This window comes from Chionomys nivalis, chromosome 14 (assembly GCF_950005125.1).
Source record: "Chionomys nivalis chromosome 14, mChiNiv1.1, whole genome shotgun sequence".
NCBI lineage: Eukaryota > Metazoa > Chordata > Mammalia > Rodentia > Cricetidae > Chionomys > Chionomys nivalis.
This window is the reverse complement of record NC_080099.1, coordinates 39,727,873-39,744,919: the sequence shown is the minus strand read 5'-3', so window position 1 is coordinate 39,744,919 and position 17,047 is coordinate 39,727,873. Positions and strand designations below refer to the sequence as shown.

General features: G+C 43.1%; 1 protein-coding gene across 4 annotated transcripts in view; it reads right to left on the bottom strand.

Moving 5' to 3' along the window:
- Ppp2r2b (protein phosphatase 2 regulatory subunit Bbeta) overlaps positions 1-8,575 on the bottom strand; it is a 401,170-nt gene extending 392,595 nt beyond the window's left edge. The window contains exon 1 of one of the 4 annotated variants that reach the window (XM_057788682.1): positions 8,236-8,575. In XM_057788682.1, the coding sequence (XP_057644665.1) occupies positions 8,236-8,309 (74 nt within the window). In that variant the 5' untranslated portion in view covers positions 8,310-8,575. The remainder of the gene's footprint in view (positions 1-8,235) is intronic. The other 3 variants (XM_057788684.1, XM_057788683.1, XM_057788685.1) reach the window with 3 other exon arrangements.
- Positions 8,576-17,047: the final 8,472 nt, after the last annotated feature.

The following is a 17,047-nucleotide window of genomic DNA, read 5'->3' as shown; positions in this document are numbered from 1 at the left end:
GGGCCAAGGCAGTTTCTTTATTAGCCAATGACCTTCCTCCATCATTTTTTCTTGGGTACCACACCCTATACTTGAAATGAATTGCCACATTCATTCACTAAAGCAACTGTTCATTACGTGCATAAATTTTATCCCTTCTTTTGTATGTGACCAAGTTTAAAGCCCAAGGAATTGGATTTCTCTATGTTTGGTAGACATTTTAGTCAATACCCAAATAGTGCAGCTTGAAGAAAATTTACAGTTACCTTGCAGCAGACAAATACTGAACAGAAGGTAACTAAGTGAATTTTCAGGAGGGAAACAACGACCTTGGTTCTCCTCAGGGCAGCCACACTCCTGTCAGATATCTTTGAGCCTTTATTACAAACAAAGTCTCTGCAGCTGCAGGTTTTTACTCTGTCATTTCAGGGAAACTGATTGAGCAATTGCCCTCCCGCAGGACTCTCCCATTGAGCCTGTATATACTCCTTCCTCTACCTTCACTATTTAATTCCAAACTCTGACTCACAGAATATTTAACTTGGAAATTCTATAATCTATGTCTAGAGTTTCCATGTCCAGGAATTCCAATCTTGAAGAACTGTGATACAGTCATATGGATTTTCTGTGGGTGATTCTTATGCACAGTTGGGGTTAAAAGCAATGAACAAAGTTGTGTGTGTGAATGTGTGTGTGTGTGTGTGTGTTTGCACCTTAAGCTAGGAAGACTCCCATCTTTCATTTCCCCATGTGTTGAGGACAATTCCTGAAATGTGGTGGGGCAGATAAGAACTTGGACTCCAGCATCAGACAGTCTGGGCACAAATCCTGATAGACTACATTTTAGCCTGGTGGTTCTGGGCACTTTACCTAACCAACCACTCCTTGCCTTATATCTTCATCTAGCTAAAGGTATAAAGGTGGTATTTTTGAGATATATTAACAACTAAAGGTACAAAGGTGGTATTTTTGAAATATATTAACTGTATGATTAACACAGGCACATAACAAGCTAATTTTGTAGGCAAGACCATGCACAAAAAAATCAATATATCAGAAACTACTAATACCTATATATGGCTCCCACTGTGGTAAGTCCAACAGGGATAAAGGAAATCACACGATATTCCATCCATTGAATGGATACAAACATTATGGTTGGTACTTTCCAGCACTATTTTTTTTCATTTTCTTAATCGTATGCTGCTATTGTTAGAGAACAAATGCACTAGTTTAATAACTGAAAGTCTGTTAATCATTATCAAGGCAGTGACTAGATCTCAGTATTGTCTGGTTTCAGGGCACGTATCCACATATCCATGTATCCCACATCATACTAAAACTTCAAGCAAACACTCCTTCATATGTTCCTTCATGCAGCACACAAATGCTGGTTACACACTTCCTAGCAGCTAAGGACTGTACTCGATTGGAAACCTTTGCCTCATTAGGTGTACAGTGGAGGAAAGCAGGCAATGAATAAGTTAATTGGTATGTAAAAGTGAGGCGAGGTAGGTGCTATAAAATAAAACAAATCAGAGCAAAATAAAGGAGGGAGTGAGGCGGGGGAGATTAAGATTGCTTGGCTTCAGATGGAAGGCTGGGAAAGGATTCTCTGTTGAAGAAACGTTTTGCGAGATGACTGTGATAAAGCATGATTGAACTGTAGGTATTTTTAGGAGGCTAAGCCCAGGAGGATTTACCACAGAATTGGAAGATGAATATGAGGGAAAGGAGGAGTTGTGAATGATTCTAAAGTTTTTTTTTGGGGGGGTGTCAGGTCTAACTAGGAGAATGGAGTTCTCTCTTATTTCTTAAGATGGAAAGGAATGCTGGACAAACAGGTTTTCTCCAGGGCAGAAATCAACCAATTCTGTTTTGAGATTCCTACTATGCTTCCAGGTAGAACTGTTGGGCAAGCAGCTGGAAAGCATCTTAGGAGTCTAAGAAGGGCTGGACGGTGAGGTAAAGAAGACAGAAGAATCAAACCCAGAAGACAAGAAGGAAGCAGCAAGTCTACAGTCCCCTGTGATGGTGATGCTGCGCGTTACTCAGAGGAGACCTAGCAAAGATAACTAGATTCATTGTAAGGATGGCTGTGACTCTGAGAAAACCCATCTTGGTAGAATGGCACAAAGAAGAAACTGGAGAAAAGAAGGGTGACAGCCAATACAAAAGAGTCTTCCAAGGAGAGCAGGAGATTGGGCCATCGATGAAGGAAGATACAGGTTTATGAGATGAGTGTGGCCAGGTGACTTACTGTGTGTGTGTGGACAAAAAGGCTCTGTAGAAAGAAAACCCTAGTGTTGATGAGAGTGGCCAGAGTGAAGGCATGAAATGGCTGGAACGAAGAGGGGGAATGAGATCTTCATACAGCGGATCCTCAGTAGGCCCACTCACCCACTGCCCATCATATTTTAAAAATATACTTAAGACATAAAGTAGTAGCAAATGACAAAATGATCTTGTCCCATTTGATCTTAACAAAATTCCCTTGGTGTAGCTGTTGTGATTTCCATGTCACAGACACACACACACACCATGCTTTGGAAAGGGTTTTAAAAGCAGGTGTGTATTTGTGAAGATGAGAGAGGTTGATCAGAAAATGAGTAGGCAGAGAAAGCTGTTGGGGGAGGCACATGTGATGTGGGCTCTGAAGAGTGGGATGCTTCTAAATATGAGGAAAGGATTGAGAAAAGGATTTAAGAAACAAGGCAAATAAGAATTCTGTAAATATATAAAAAGCAAAAAAAATGCGGAGTCCATTCTTTGTATATGTGCTCTGACATCGGACTGCATGAATTCTAATCCTAACTTCTGCTCCCAATCAAAGTGAGGCTACAGACACGTCACCCAGCTTCCCTGGGGTATGTCAAGAACGTTATTCACCTCAACATTATTGTTGGAAGTAGACACACACACACATTGTCATCCATGTACACATAATGGAATTATAGCACTATGTCTTTTACTTATCTTTATATTAGTATTCTTTATGACACAGTAAAGAGTTAGAAAAATGTGCATTTGTGTATGTGTGGGAAGTGACCTACAGAAAGTTTATTGAAGATGACATTAAGAGATGTTTCAAGATGACCCTTCTGACAGAACATGGGTGAGTCTGTCCATCCACTTTCCCATTCAGCCCTCAATTTTAAAGTGGTGTCTTGAATATCTAATGAAGGTGAGTGGAGCAAAATCCAGCGTCTAGTTCTCCAGGACACAGATATGTGTGAAGTTAAGTAGATCCTTTCAAAACACCGGGGAGGGCTGTCTTCACACTGACTCAGAAGAAAGTGTTCAGGCTGTTGTGAAGGCTACAGAGGCTCTAATGTTAGGGTTAGAGGGTTGAGGCTTGGTTCTCAGCTCTGTTACTTTACAAAGTTTTGGCTGAGACAATTCGTCATTTAAAACATTGTGAAAATGATATTCAATATGGATGGGTATTGTGAGGAGCAGGTCAGAGACTCTCGACATAGGCTCTGACTTTCAGCTTGGCTCCACAGGCTTCCTTGGGGTTGCGTGTCTTTCTTGGAGATTCTCTCCTCTGTGTCTATGGCTTGTATGACTTACAGCCTTCATCTTTGAAGTCCTGAAGAAGTCTTCCCAGAAAGACTTCTTTTAGATCAGTTTCCAGGATGAGTGGGGGTTATGCATGGGAGTGCAACAAGAGCAATTCATGCTGCAGAGGGGGCACTTGCAAGGCACACCCCCTTGTTTGTTTAGGACAGTAACCATACCTTGATTAATTAATAACCAAAGAAAGTCTTCCAGTGTCTGCTCCCGAATTAGGTTCCAAAAAATAGCAGCGAGTCTCCTTTTACTTCACTGCCCACCCATTCCTGTGACTTCTTATTTCCCTTTGGCCAGTATGCTGCCTTTAATCGTTTCTTTTAGCTATAACTTAGCTGTCTCTCCAATTATGAATTCATTTTTTTCTCCTGGATGATTCCTTTCCTATCAAGGGGTAACTCAGTCCGCATAGAAGATACTACAGCGACTTCTCAAACCACTATCCAACCGTATCATAATTTGGCTGTTCTTGTTTCAGACTACATCCTTTTATCTCAAGGTAAAGAACCATAGGACCAACTCAATGATTCAATTGGTAAAGTGTGCATTGACAAGGTACTCAGGACAACCTGTTTGATGCCCAGAACCAACATGGCAGAAGGGGAGAGCTGATTCTACAAGCACCATAATGCACTCTCAGACAGACAAAAATAAACAAACATGAATCAAAAAATTAGCATTGCAGCAAAATTGGTCTCTTAAAGTAAGTCTGCTTGATGATCCCCAACCTGCAACGACTAAGACAACGTGTGTTTATATGACGGTTGTGTTGTGTTTATATGTTTCTATTGGGATGCTTTTTGCAATGTGATGCACATGATTTTGCACTTATCTACACGATACCCACATATGTGTCATCCTTTTACCTGCATGAATCCATTCAGTGTCTATTTTGCACTTGACATTGTCCTGGTGCTCGCGGTACAGAAGGGCGCACAGTTACACATGGGCTTGCTCCCACGCTGCTGTCATTCATCATAGCAATGATGCCATCACAATTTATTTGCCACGGCAAACTAGTTGTGTCCTCTGAAGTGGAGAAACATGGTCTTAAATAGCTATGATGAGTGGAGGGTCAGGGATGGCTTCTGGGATGGAACTGGAGTTGAAGGCTGGAGTAACAGTGTATTATGGACCTAATAGCCTATTATTGGAGGGACCAACGATGGACTGTGTGGCTAGAGGCCGGGCAAGATGGCGATACGTTAAGCCAAACAAAGAGAGAGGTTGAACAGGTAACAGAACAAATAGGATTTTAAATACAGCTATGTTTGAGAGCACAGGATGGAAAGTAGCTCCTCTCTCTCTCTCTCCTATCTAATGTGATGCATGCATGTGAATGCATGGGTGCACATGTATGCAGAGGCCAGAATAGTATTGGAAGCCCTTTCCTCTAGCACTCTTTACTGCCTTGAGATGATCTCTCACTGAACCAGAAGCTTGCCATCTGGAGTAGGTGGGCTAATCAGTGACCTCTTCATTCCCCAGCACTGGTATTATAGGTTTGCACAGCCATGTCCAACTTTTTGTATGAATGCTAAGTATTTGAACTCCTGAACCAGAAGCTTGCCATCTGGAGTAGGTGGGCTAATCAGTGACCTCTTCATTCCCTAGCACTGGTATTATAGGTTTGCACAGCCATGTCCAACTTTTTGTATGAATGCTAAGTATTTGAACTCAGGCTTTCAGGCTTATACAGAACAGCTTTTCTTTTATCTACAGGGCCATCTCCATAGGACACCCCTTTAAAAAATATTTATGTATGTATGTACGTATGTATGTATGTATGTATTTCTTATGTGCATGGGGTGTTTTTCCTGCATGTATGTGTGTGCATCATTTGCATGTGTGGTTCCTGTGGAGGCCAGAAGAGGGGTCAGATATTCTGGAACTGGAGCTATATATGTCTGTTAGTTATCATGTGGGTATTGAGAATCGAATTTAGGTTCTTTGAAAGAGCAACAGGAATTCCCAGCTGCTGAGCCATCTCATCAGCCCCAGGACTCCATATTTTAAACAAATCACTCTGATTACTATATGAGAAGACAAGCCTTCATCTGATGGGTTAAATATCAGAGAAAGAGGGAAAGCCAAAAAAAAAAAAAAAGGCACTAATTTATGAAGGTAATATTCTGGACGTACTTTCTGTATGAAGTATCATTTTGTGTTTGGACAATGCATTGGATATAGTAAATTTAGTGTACATGAAGACCAGTTTGCCATCATTATTGCCATTAGCAAAGCCCCCTCTGTGGTATTCTGAATGTATTTCTTTGAATCCATCTCCTGGAAACCAAGGTTCAGAGGCGCCAACACCTAACATCACCTTGCTGGCATTTAGAAGAGGTAGGGTTCCAAGCCAGCATCTTCCTGTTGTGGGGAAACAACAGGAAGACAACTCAAGTCTTCACTATATGGTGTTCTTCCCTCAAGAGGCCCAGAAAGACTTTACATCTTAAAGTTGTTTTAGAATTTTTCTTAGGGAACTTGTTGGAGTCATTTTGGATTTATTTTCTAATAAGAAAAATTATTCCTTCTTCACTTATCCAGTTAAATAAAACATGGCATTCATAGGTGTAAATAAATAGGCTCAAATGTAGAGTAGCAAAGTTGCTAAGAAGAAACATATCTAGCAAAAAGCAAACCAAACTCATACTCATTTTGACATGCTTTTCTCCTGCTATGAACTTTAAATAAGGTAACTAGTTTTGGGTGACACTGCCATGTGTTTGAGGAAGTGGGTTGGGAGATGGAAGAGGAAAGAAAATGTGAACCGCCCAGGAAATACGGGACACTATAATCAAAGTCAGACAGTGCCTGTCATTTACAGAGCTTTAGGAAGGCTGCTATCAGTCACATTTCATTCTCAACCTCCATGGGATGAGTGCTTCTTACTTGTGTATTACAAGAAGAGATTGGGTGCAGAGCAATTAAATAGAGTGGGCCAGCTGGCTGGGTATCTGACTCATGTCTTTTTCACTGTGTCCCAAGGCCTCGTCCATGATGCTATTCCGGCGGAGGCTATTTTCTTTCCTAATTGTCTTTATTAGATTCACAAGGAATTCAAACACAGGCTCCTGGTTTCCATCTCTGTGTCTATTGATGGGGGTGAGGCAGAAGTTGTTTGTTTTGAGACAAAGTGAGGTTTCTATTTTGATAGAATTCATCAAATCCATTTAAAAATACTTGAAAACATTCTTGTTGTGGTAGCAGCTTTGTCTCTATGATCAGCGTATTTAGTCTGATCAATGCACAGGACACCAACTGAGATCAAGTGTTTGGGTTGTCAGAGTCCAAGCTGGGAGGAGAGAAGAAGGGAGGCAATCTGGGAGCCAATCAGAATATAAAGCCATCAAGGCCCCTTCCAAATGGCTTTAGGTCTTCTGCATGTGGGAAACTTTGGAAACTCTGATCCATGCTACCTTCCTCTATCTCCTTCCCCAATATTTATAAGCATACATGTAGATTTATTAGGTTCTTCCCCGCCTCCACAAAGGAGAAAAAATTTCCAGTGGGTCATTTGCCCTTTAGCTACCAACACATTTAAAGGGACGCATGCACATATAAAAATAACATATTAAGAAATCAGTGTCTATGAAAATGTCATCCTCAGTCTCAATGTTAAAGTCATTCCAAGCACCTATTCCCTTTTCCCATGGGAAATGTTTGAAAATCTACTTCATCCCCGAAGTCTGCTTCTCTCTTATGCTATCCACAGCCCTCAATCCCAGACTCCTCCTGCAAGAATGAGAAATAAGGGTGATTCAGAACAGGCTGCACGCCCTCTCCACCCAGGATGATGGTGGCTGGACAGAGGTGGACTCGCCGTTGGTGCCCCTTCTAATACACTTTTAGAATAACTACCAAAGGTGACGATTATCCAGCCTGGTAGCTTTGCGTGAAACCACACTTTCCTGGGAACATCAGATCAAAGGAAACAGGCAAATCCCACACGGAAGAAACACAAACAGCTCCTTGGTGGAGAAATGCTGAGAACCGCAATGCTTAGTGGAAGAGGTCCTGCCAGATGTTTGCCAAGCGCACACATGCACAGAGAAAGTACATACCCTTGTATACATGCCATGGCAGGCTAGAACCCGAGGTTGTCCCAGATAGATTCTGGGCAAAGCCCAGCCCATGCTCCTTTCAGAGAATTCACTTAGAAACCCCACAAATCACATTTCCAGCAAGTACCCAAACTGAGCCACCTAAGTACAGACCGAACTCCAGCCTAACAGCCAGCACTCCCCAGTCACAGACGAGGCTAATTCTATTTTGCTAATTGCTTTCTTGGGCATGCACCAAGTTATTAAGCAGTGACATAACAGAGCTAGGATAAGCGTGTGTGGCAGCATCCCCTGACTGTTTTTCCTCAGCACTAGTTCCAACGACTTGTTTGCATGGTAAACGGAACGAGGGAAATTGACAAAATATTTCTGAATGACTTCAGATGGGCTGCCAGCTTTGAGATCACCTTCGCAACACGAGCCTGCTCTTCAGAAAACACTTCCCTTTCCTTGGAGGAGGCAGGCTGATTTTCGGAGCAAATCTATATATCAGCTACGAGCTTCCCCAGGAACGAAGCTGAAGCTGCAGAAAGCAGCGTCAGCAGAACCTGTGGGAAGTCAGACACCAGCCCACTTTGTACCACCCACCCAGACACTCTCCCTCTCTGGTCTGTACCTTCCGTGTGGCAGCTGGAAGAGAGGATGGTGTTTGGAGGTCTGAAGATGTAAGGCAGGTAACGAGAGAAGCATTTCATCTTCCAAAGGAAAAAGAAAATTCTAAATGAAAAACCAGTCTCCCGAATCCATAAGGATTCTCTCGGCCTTGAAAGCTGGCTACATCACCAATATGTTTATGTAGGTTCTCTCCCAGATCTGCAGAGCTGGGAAGCCCAAGGAATAACTGGAGATGGGTCCCATTTTGCCATCAGCGCCTGGAAGCAATGCCTTACATTTCTGCAGGCTGCTCAAACTCAGAAGCCCCCAAGCAAGCTGGGATAGAGCCTCTTCATTGGCTGGAGCTCCTCCGAGCAGGATTGCTGAGTAAGTCAGTCAGTCCTGCCTGTAAACACACGCTGAAACGTTCTGCCTGGAGCGTCTACCTTTCCCGGTGTGTCCGTCTCTCAGTAACAGCAACGCAGCCAGACACGGCAGTGGTGAGGATAAGTGACCATCTCCTATTTAGCTGAAAGATCAGATTAAACAAAGACAGCATAGTGTTCTGCCCTGGAGGGGATGGCTGTTCAAAAGAGCCACCCGTAATGCCACGGATCTCAGGAATATTAAAGTACAGTGCAATGAAATGGATCTCTGTCCTCTGCTTAATCTAGATTTAGTTCCTCTTTTTTTTTTTTTTTTAAATTCTAAAGCTCAAACAATAGGGCTATTTATCATTTAGGTGAAGCCAAAAGCTGGGTTGCGTCATCAGGGATGGAGGGCTAGTCCAGACAGAGTCTATGCTTCACTGTAGCATCCCACCGTTCCCCCCACCCCACCCCAGCCGTATCACTGAAGCGTAAATTTGATCCTGAGCAGCCCCCTGGACAAATATAAAGGCACAACACAAGGGAAGAGGCCAACTCAAGGGAACAGACCCTTCAACAGCTCAGGAGCCTGATGGCATAGAAAAATACGGGAAGTAAGTTAGTGCAGGAATTATATGGTTATTCTAAAATTCAGAGAGAGAGAGAGAGACACAGAGAGAGAGAAACTATAAAAAGATGTGGCTGATCACTGGACCCTAAGTTGGCACTAGGTTAGTTTGGTGCATGAAATAAAGTGGCCGTGGCTGCAGCAGGCACTGGAAGGCAGGCAAGCGTGGGGCTGCAGCCAGGATTTATAACTTCTGTCAACGGCACTATTGTATATGATGAAGAGAAAGAGCAAGCATCCTTTGTGCTGCTTTCAGAGACACAAGGGAATGATTTAAGTAGTCAATGAAAGAAAGCAAATATTCCCCTGAGTGGGGCTTTGAAAAAATATGAATTAAAATAAAACCATGCCTTGAAAAACCTCAGAACCATTGTAACACAGCTCTACAATCCCGGCCTCCCCAGCTTCCCACTTCTGCTCTCTTGTGATGATGAGAAACTTTATAAAAATCACTGGCAGACACAGACAGGCCATCTAGTACTGAGATCACCACAAAACCTTCTTTACCATGGCCATTCCTATATACAGTTTAGAAAACAAAACAAAAAAGCCTAAATCAGTGGTTCTCAACCTGTGGGTCCCGGCCCCTTTGAGGTTGAATGACCCTTCCTCAGGGATCACACATCAGATATCCTACACATCAAACATTTGTATCAGGATTCATAATAGTAGCTAAATTGCAGTTATGAAGAAGCAACAAAAATAATTTCATAGTTGGGGGCGTGGGTCACCGCAACATGAGGAGCTATATCAAAGGATCACAGCATAAGAAAGGTTGAGAACCATTGGCCTAAGTGATGTTGCTTGCCCTGTGAGTGATTTCAAACTCAGAACCCGGGAGCGTGGAGTGGGTGAGGTAAGTTCTTCCTAAGAGACCCTTCACATTCGAGACAGTGTGGCTGCTTAACCTGAGGCTTCTGTTCAGCTGTAAAACAGGAAGTAAACATGGTTCACCATGTATATTCTCAGAAGAAGTGGGACAACTAACCGTAAAACACATAGCACACTGCGGGCGCTTGGTAAACTCCCACATTGCTGCCGTGTCGGCCTAATCACGTATGAATGTGTGCCCCTCCGAGAGGTTCAGAATGGTGGGTGTGGTTAAGATGTGTGGCACCAATGTTTGGCAGCCTTTGACGTTAGACCCTAGTGTTGGCATGAACTCACAGGGACACCTAGGTCACCTTGAAGCCTCGTGGTGTGCTGATGAGGATAATAACAGAATACACTACAGTGAGGGTGAGCAAAATGGTGGGTGCATAGGAAGGAAATAGCACATTGAAGGCTGCCAAGTCCATGCCTGGCCTCCAGGACTTGTACCCGACTGTGGCAACGAGGGAATAATGAAAAACACAAATGGATGGACAGACAGAAAGCTGGGACTAGGTGGCCTCAGTTCTTGACTGGAAATAAACCTCAGTGCCTTAGAAGCTCAATTTATTGTCCAGAGCTGACCAGAGAGGCTGGGTTGTTACGGACAGATAAACAAGAAGGCAGGGTTTATGGAGTGCAGCTGGATCACAAAGACAGGCTTGGCTTAAACAGTGCTGATAGACACAGTCTTCAGGAGGGCAGTGTCTTAGGAGTGGGTGGAGAAAGCAGCTATGGTGGACATTTTCTGTGCTTTGTCAACTTCCACACTCCAACCAGGAGGTAAGGCTTTGTTCTTTACCTCTGTGTCTCCCCATTGGAGAGATTTTGTCATTTCCCTCTGTGTCTCCCATTGGACAGAAAACTTCATCATTTTCTTCTGTGCCTCACCCTTGGGGAGAAGACTGCCCTTTTCTCTGAGTCTGAAGCTCTAGGTTTCTTGATATGGTTGGGCTTCTGCCAATATCGTACACACACTCAGGTCTTCCCTCACACGGGATTCCTCTCTCCTCCCTGCAGTAAGTGCTTCATAAGCCTGATTCTTTGTGCTCTTTGTAGTAATAGCCACCCTCAGTCAGAGGATAGTGCTCTGGTTACTTATCATACCTAGACGATCATATTGGAAACTACTCTAGGTAGACATCAAGGTCTAATTCATCTATGTAAATGTTACCTGGCACTCATCAAAGTTTAGTTCAATAAACAGGTGAATGAATAACCCAAACTGTATAGGTGAAACCTTTTGAAAGGTATTTTATCTCTCCTTTTCAGAGGTCCTTTGTTACCGAAATGAAGTGAGCTTGAGCCTATGAAAAGCTGACATAGATCATTCAACCAAAGTCATCATGGATCCACAACCCTCTATTCTGTGTTAGTGTCAGTTAAACAGTAGACTTGTGTGCAGGAAGCACCTTCTGAATCAACAGCAATGAGCAAGTGTTTCCTGAGCGAGAAAGCACTCACTGTTGTCCGTATCTACCTACAGAAAACTAAATAGATACAAAGCAAACAGAACACTGCTCCATCCATCAGAAGGGAAAGACCCCACAGGCTGTGCCTAAGTCCCAAGAAGGCCAATGCTCAGCTCTCAGCACACTTTGACCTGAGTTAAGAATAAATTCTCCAGTGCAAATTTAAAAAGGCCGATTTCCTGCTAGGCCCATAAGTCCCGCCTCCCCACAGGAAGAACAGGAAGGGACAGGAAGAATCGGGAACTTCCTTCAGGGACAAACTCTAACGCAGGCAATGTGTTGCACTTCATCTGGACGGCTCCTGTGTGCCTTCCTGTCCTTTTTCCTCTTTGCTCCTCTCAGCAGCCCCATTTGGCAGGCTAGGAAGATGCAATAATTTATTCAAAGGGGACATCTTTCTATGCTGGAATCACCTGGCACTCTTTGAAGGTTTAGGTTCTTGCAGTGCTGGACCAGCTGACTCAGATCCTCCAGGGCCAACAATATGCTTTGGAGCTTCAAGAACCTGTTCAGCAAGGAGTTTGTTTTCATGCCTTGTTTTTCATGGATTAACACAGCTGAAGTGTTCCCCAATAACCTTGTCCTAAATCATGGCCCTTGTCATTTTCATGCAACAGTTTGAAGACACTGAGATGGGTGATTAGGCCTTAGAAGAATTGATGGGGGAATGGAGTGTAAGATACCATCCCTTTTGTAAAGGGACGCATAGCCTATGAAAGCAGACAAACACACAGAGGCCATGATTGCAGGGAGGGGAGATGAGGATATTCCTTGGGATTCTAAGGCCCTGATGGCTAATGTTAGACATCTGCACCTTGTCTTAGGACCTTATGCATGGTCCCTGTCACTGGGAAGCATAACAAATGAAGAGCTAGCAGTCACCAAATCAAAGTGGAATTCCTTCTGACCCCCTGCCCCATGTTAGCCCAGGGAGAATATTAGGGGCACTGTAAGGGTTTGAAGTCCAAGAAGAAAAAGAGACGGCAATGGCAGGGATGGTGTTGGGGGCAGGATAGAAGCGGGAGTTGACGGGAGTCTCCAGTGGGAAAGTTACAGGCTTAGGAGGAAGGAAAGCTAAAGTGATCCATTTTAGGTTCCGCTTGAGATGGTCTGGAGTCCCACAGAGTGGAGTCCCGAGAGAAGGGAAGATTCTGACATCAAACAGGGGAGAGAAAAGCAATTGTGTTTCTTGAACACTATGTTATAGACTGGGCTGCTCCGAGCTTCAGCAGGTGGACCTCCAGGGAGATCAGAAGCAATCACTCTGCCATGCCAGCTCCCCCTGGATTCACTTGCTTTGGGGCCCACGGACGCTGGGCCGCCTGCTTGCTTGATCCCACAGGAGCTGTCCCCACAGCCTGCTCTCACTGAAGCTGGAGCTTGATGGGAAACTTATGCTAGAATCTTCCTCTAGCATGCTTTTACAGCCCCCTGTAGGGGAAACCTCATCGTTATCATTTTTCATTGTGCTAAAAAGGACACAAAATTCCATGGGTGAAGGGAACTTGTAGCTGGGCTATAACGTCTGAAAGGGATAGAGTAGGCTCATTTATTTAACAACGGAAAAAAACTTATAAACCCTCCCAGCACCCAGGTGTTCTGATCCACTGACATTTGACATCGCATGGTCGCCGCTCATTGGCTAGACATGACCAGCGCCAGTCAGACCCCAGGTTGGCTCCTTTTGGCCTGGTAGGCCTTAACTTCCTACTGTAACTTCTTGACGACCAGTCCAGATGAGTCTGTTCACATTCCCACTTTCAAGTCAAAGTAAGCTTCTATTCCTCCATCTCACCTTAAATAAAATGTCACCACTCTGGGACAGGTTTCCTAATGCCTTGGACAGGTCAGTCAGTTACTACCCATGTCTTCCAAAACACTTGTTCACTATTGAGTATGCTTATTGAGCATTTACTGACTTCAGGAAATCTATAGAGCAGAAGACGTGTAAGGCACTGGTCCTTTTCTTCAGGCATAATATTCACACCAAAACATAAAGGCTGTAGCAAATAAAAACCAAACAATTCAGTAAAGTACTTAGGATTCTGCCTGACATGGAGTGTTCTTCACTTGCGTTGGCAATTGCTCTGTGCTCTCTGATGCCAGCCAAGCTAATTTGCAGAAAGGTAGACATTTGACTTGGGTCTACTGCAACTCAAGCTCAGGGTTCACTGCCTGGAACACTCCAGAGCTGGTTAACCACAGCTTACACTGAGTTGAATTATCATGAGTGAGCAGAGTTGGACAATTTTAGTGCAAGTTCTCCTAGTTTCTAGCTAGTTGTGAAATCCACAGCATAGTAACTTAGGATCTGGAAGGAAGATTAAGCTCATGTGTACGTTTGGTCAGACAAAAACTAGTAGTTCATATATTCAGGCTAGGGATATAGCTCAGTTGGTCGAGCGCTTGTCTGACCTGACATGCACAAAGTCTTAGGTTGGGTCCCCAGCACTGCATAAATCAGGTATGATGGTGCTTGCCTGTAGTCCTAGCAATGAGAGGTGGAGAAAGGAGGATCAAAAGTTCAAGGTCAACCTCAACTACTGAGCAGTCCCAGGACTTTGCCTCAAAACAAAGCAAAGCAAATGAAAACAAATCAGATTCACACGTTCACACGGGCTTTCCAGGAGCTATCTCCTAGGCACCGGAGGCTCAGTGAATTGAGCTAGCATTCTCAAAGAGTGAGACAGTGCAAAAATAAGCATTCTAGCAACAAGATGATTTCAGACAGTTCAAACTAAAATGAAGAAGCAGAACTATGGGTGCGGAAGACAGTGGCTGCTTTACATAGTCAGTCAGGACGGCTTCTCTGAATAAGAGAGAGGCTGTAAATTATTTAGCCTACCCAGTTTAGCTTTACAGCAATCTTTTTCTCTGAATATAAGTACTGAATTGTTTCTAAAACAACTTGTTTTTCCTCACTGCCTTTTATCTTTATTATTTATTTATTGCCGTGCAGGGTATAAACTCAGGGCATCACACATGCTAGGCCAGTGCATTCCCAGAGCTATTTCATCCCTTTAATGCAAACCCTGTAAGGCCACAAATACTCTGCTCATACCCTCCCACTGCAACTCTTAGACCTACCAGGGTCATCACTAGTGATGTAATTCATATGTTTGATTGGCAGTCTAGACCAATTATCCTGCTGGCTCCCTTCAAATGTGACAAAGGCAACAGAGAGGTGGCCAGTCGAAGATATGATTAAGGGGACTGGAACATTAAGAGCAGGCTTAGTTTAGAGAGCAATTATACCACATAGCAAAGGAAAAACAAAATGCGGTTTCAACTGAAGATTTTTTGGCTCTCACTGAAAAGGCCCCAGGAGGAAAAGCATAGAAGTCAAGCAGGTTTCCTACCAACACAGATAGCCAGCCATCTTACAGAACCTATAGGGAATAGCTAAACAGTCCTGATGAAGAGACACCAGTGCAAGCAGAAAATGCAATGTTTAGAAGCTCTGAGGCATGGAGATAGGATTTGCTTCGAATAGATGATGATAGTTGTGATAATAACAACCCTTCAGTTCTGAGTTCCCCTTGTTCTTACTAACTAGGTCCTAGCTACTCAGGTAAGCATACTGCCTAGATTATCTCATTTAATCTTCTTAAAAACCCTAGGATAAAGTAAACAACCTTATCTTTTTATACACGAAAGAACTTATGGAGAGGTTAGACAACTGAGAGCCAACAGAAGAGCTAAGATTCCAGTGCAGATGTCTCCTTCACACCTCCCCAGAGCTATTGAGACCTGGTGATACTTGCTGGGTTAGTTGATCTGAAATTAACTCCATTTAGTCTAACATCAGAGAACCAGAATTTATATTGAACTTCTGTATATATTTATTTGGAACCTGTGGGTATTTGATCAGACCCAGTAAAATTTACATTTGCATTCATTTGAAAAAAAGAATTTGTTAAGGACCACTATTATCATGGAGGAGATATTAAGCAAATCCACACATCTACCGCTTCATGACTCCAGGGGTTCAGTGTACATTGGATGATGTCAGGGGCACGGGTTAGATGAGTGCCTGTTGTACAGAACAGAAAAATGAGCAAGAAACATGGAAACAATAAAGAAAAGGAAGGCACAGGGATAAGGGATGGAGGGAAAATAAATGAAGTCCTGAAAACAGGAGCATATATTACAAAATGCACAAGGGCCATACCAGAGGAATAGATAAAACATAGATAAAACATGGATTAAGAAATCCCCATTCCTAATTAGGATTTTAGGAAAGATTACATGCATTCCTTGAATTGGCAACATTTGAGATGAGTTTTGAAATAAACCTCAAAGTCTGGAGACAAGTTGAGAAGAATATTCTGGAAGGAGCTAACAGGGAAGTAATAGTTTGACTAAAGTGTTCTAATTTACTCATTTCCCTGCCCCAATTTATTCTAAGCTAATGTATAATAGAACATACCTTAAATAAATAAAGTAGATTCCAACTGCTGTGCTTGGACTATGCATTAATTATTTCTCAATTGGAAACAGTGGACTTCAGCTTCCATGGACAACAACAAACTGGTTTTTCAGTTTGCACATTATCTCAAAGCCTTCTAAGAAGGTATTCCTAAGAAGAAGGTATTCCAAGGTCAGACTGTGTGCTCAGTTCCTCAAGAGGAATGGAACTGCCTGCCTGCTTCCTGCATAGTTCTGGGTCTTAATTAAATAATGAGTAATATAAAAAGAAATTGCCATGCTGAGATAATAACAGCATTCTTCAAGGATTTCTCTCACTACGGTAGCTACTTCGGCCTTGGACCATTCCCGAGGACCCAGCCCATATTTTCTTGTGGACAGAGGAGAACATTAGAGAGGATTTTAAGACAACCCATTCCATGAATCGAGGTAGAAAATCTTCAATTTCTGTCCCCTCAGGGCACTCTTAAGAGGTATAGAAAAAGCACCTCAAAAATTGGATTTAATATATTTTCTACAAGACACTTTTAACACATTTCTCCTGTTCTTTTGAAAAGCTGTAACAGTAAATCCTTCATTTAGCCACAGAGAAGAAAACACTACCCGGTTCTTCAAGGAATGATTTCCTCTTTCACAGAGCACCTTTCTCTCCTGGGAAGATCATTCTGCCCATACCAAACCTCAGGCAAGCTCTGTTTGGCTTTAGGGTTTTGTATTTTATAACTTAAACTTCATGTACCAGTCTGTCCACATCCACACTACATTGGAGAGTTCATGAAGGTTCATCTTATTATCTCAGTCTATGAGTTTTGCTTGACAGCCGGGTCCTCAAAGCCAGCATCACTGACATGCTATGGGAGTGGATAATGCACAAGGGAAGGGCTCTTCTGTGGATTTCAGGATGCTTAGCAGTGTTGTTCTCCTCACACACCAGATGCCACCAGTGTTCCTGCCCTCACCTAAGTCATGATTATCACAAATATTCTCTGACATTGGTAAATATGATCTAGGGAGGAGATGGAAAATCACAATCTGTTCTTTATGGGGGGAAGTCTGCTTTATAGAAAC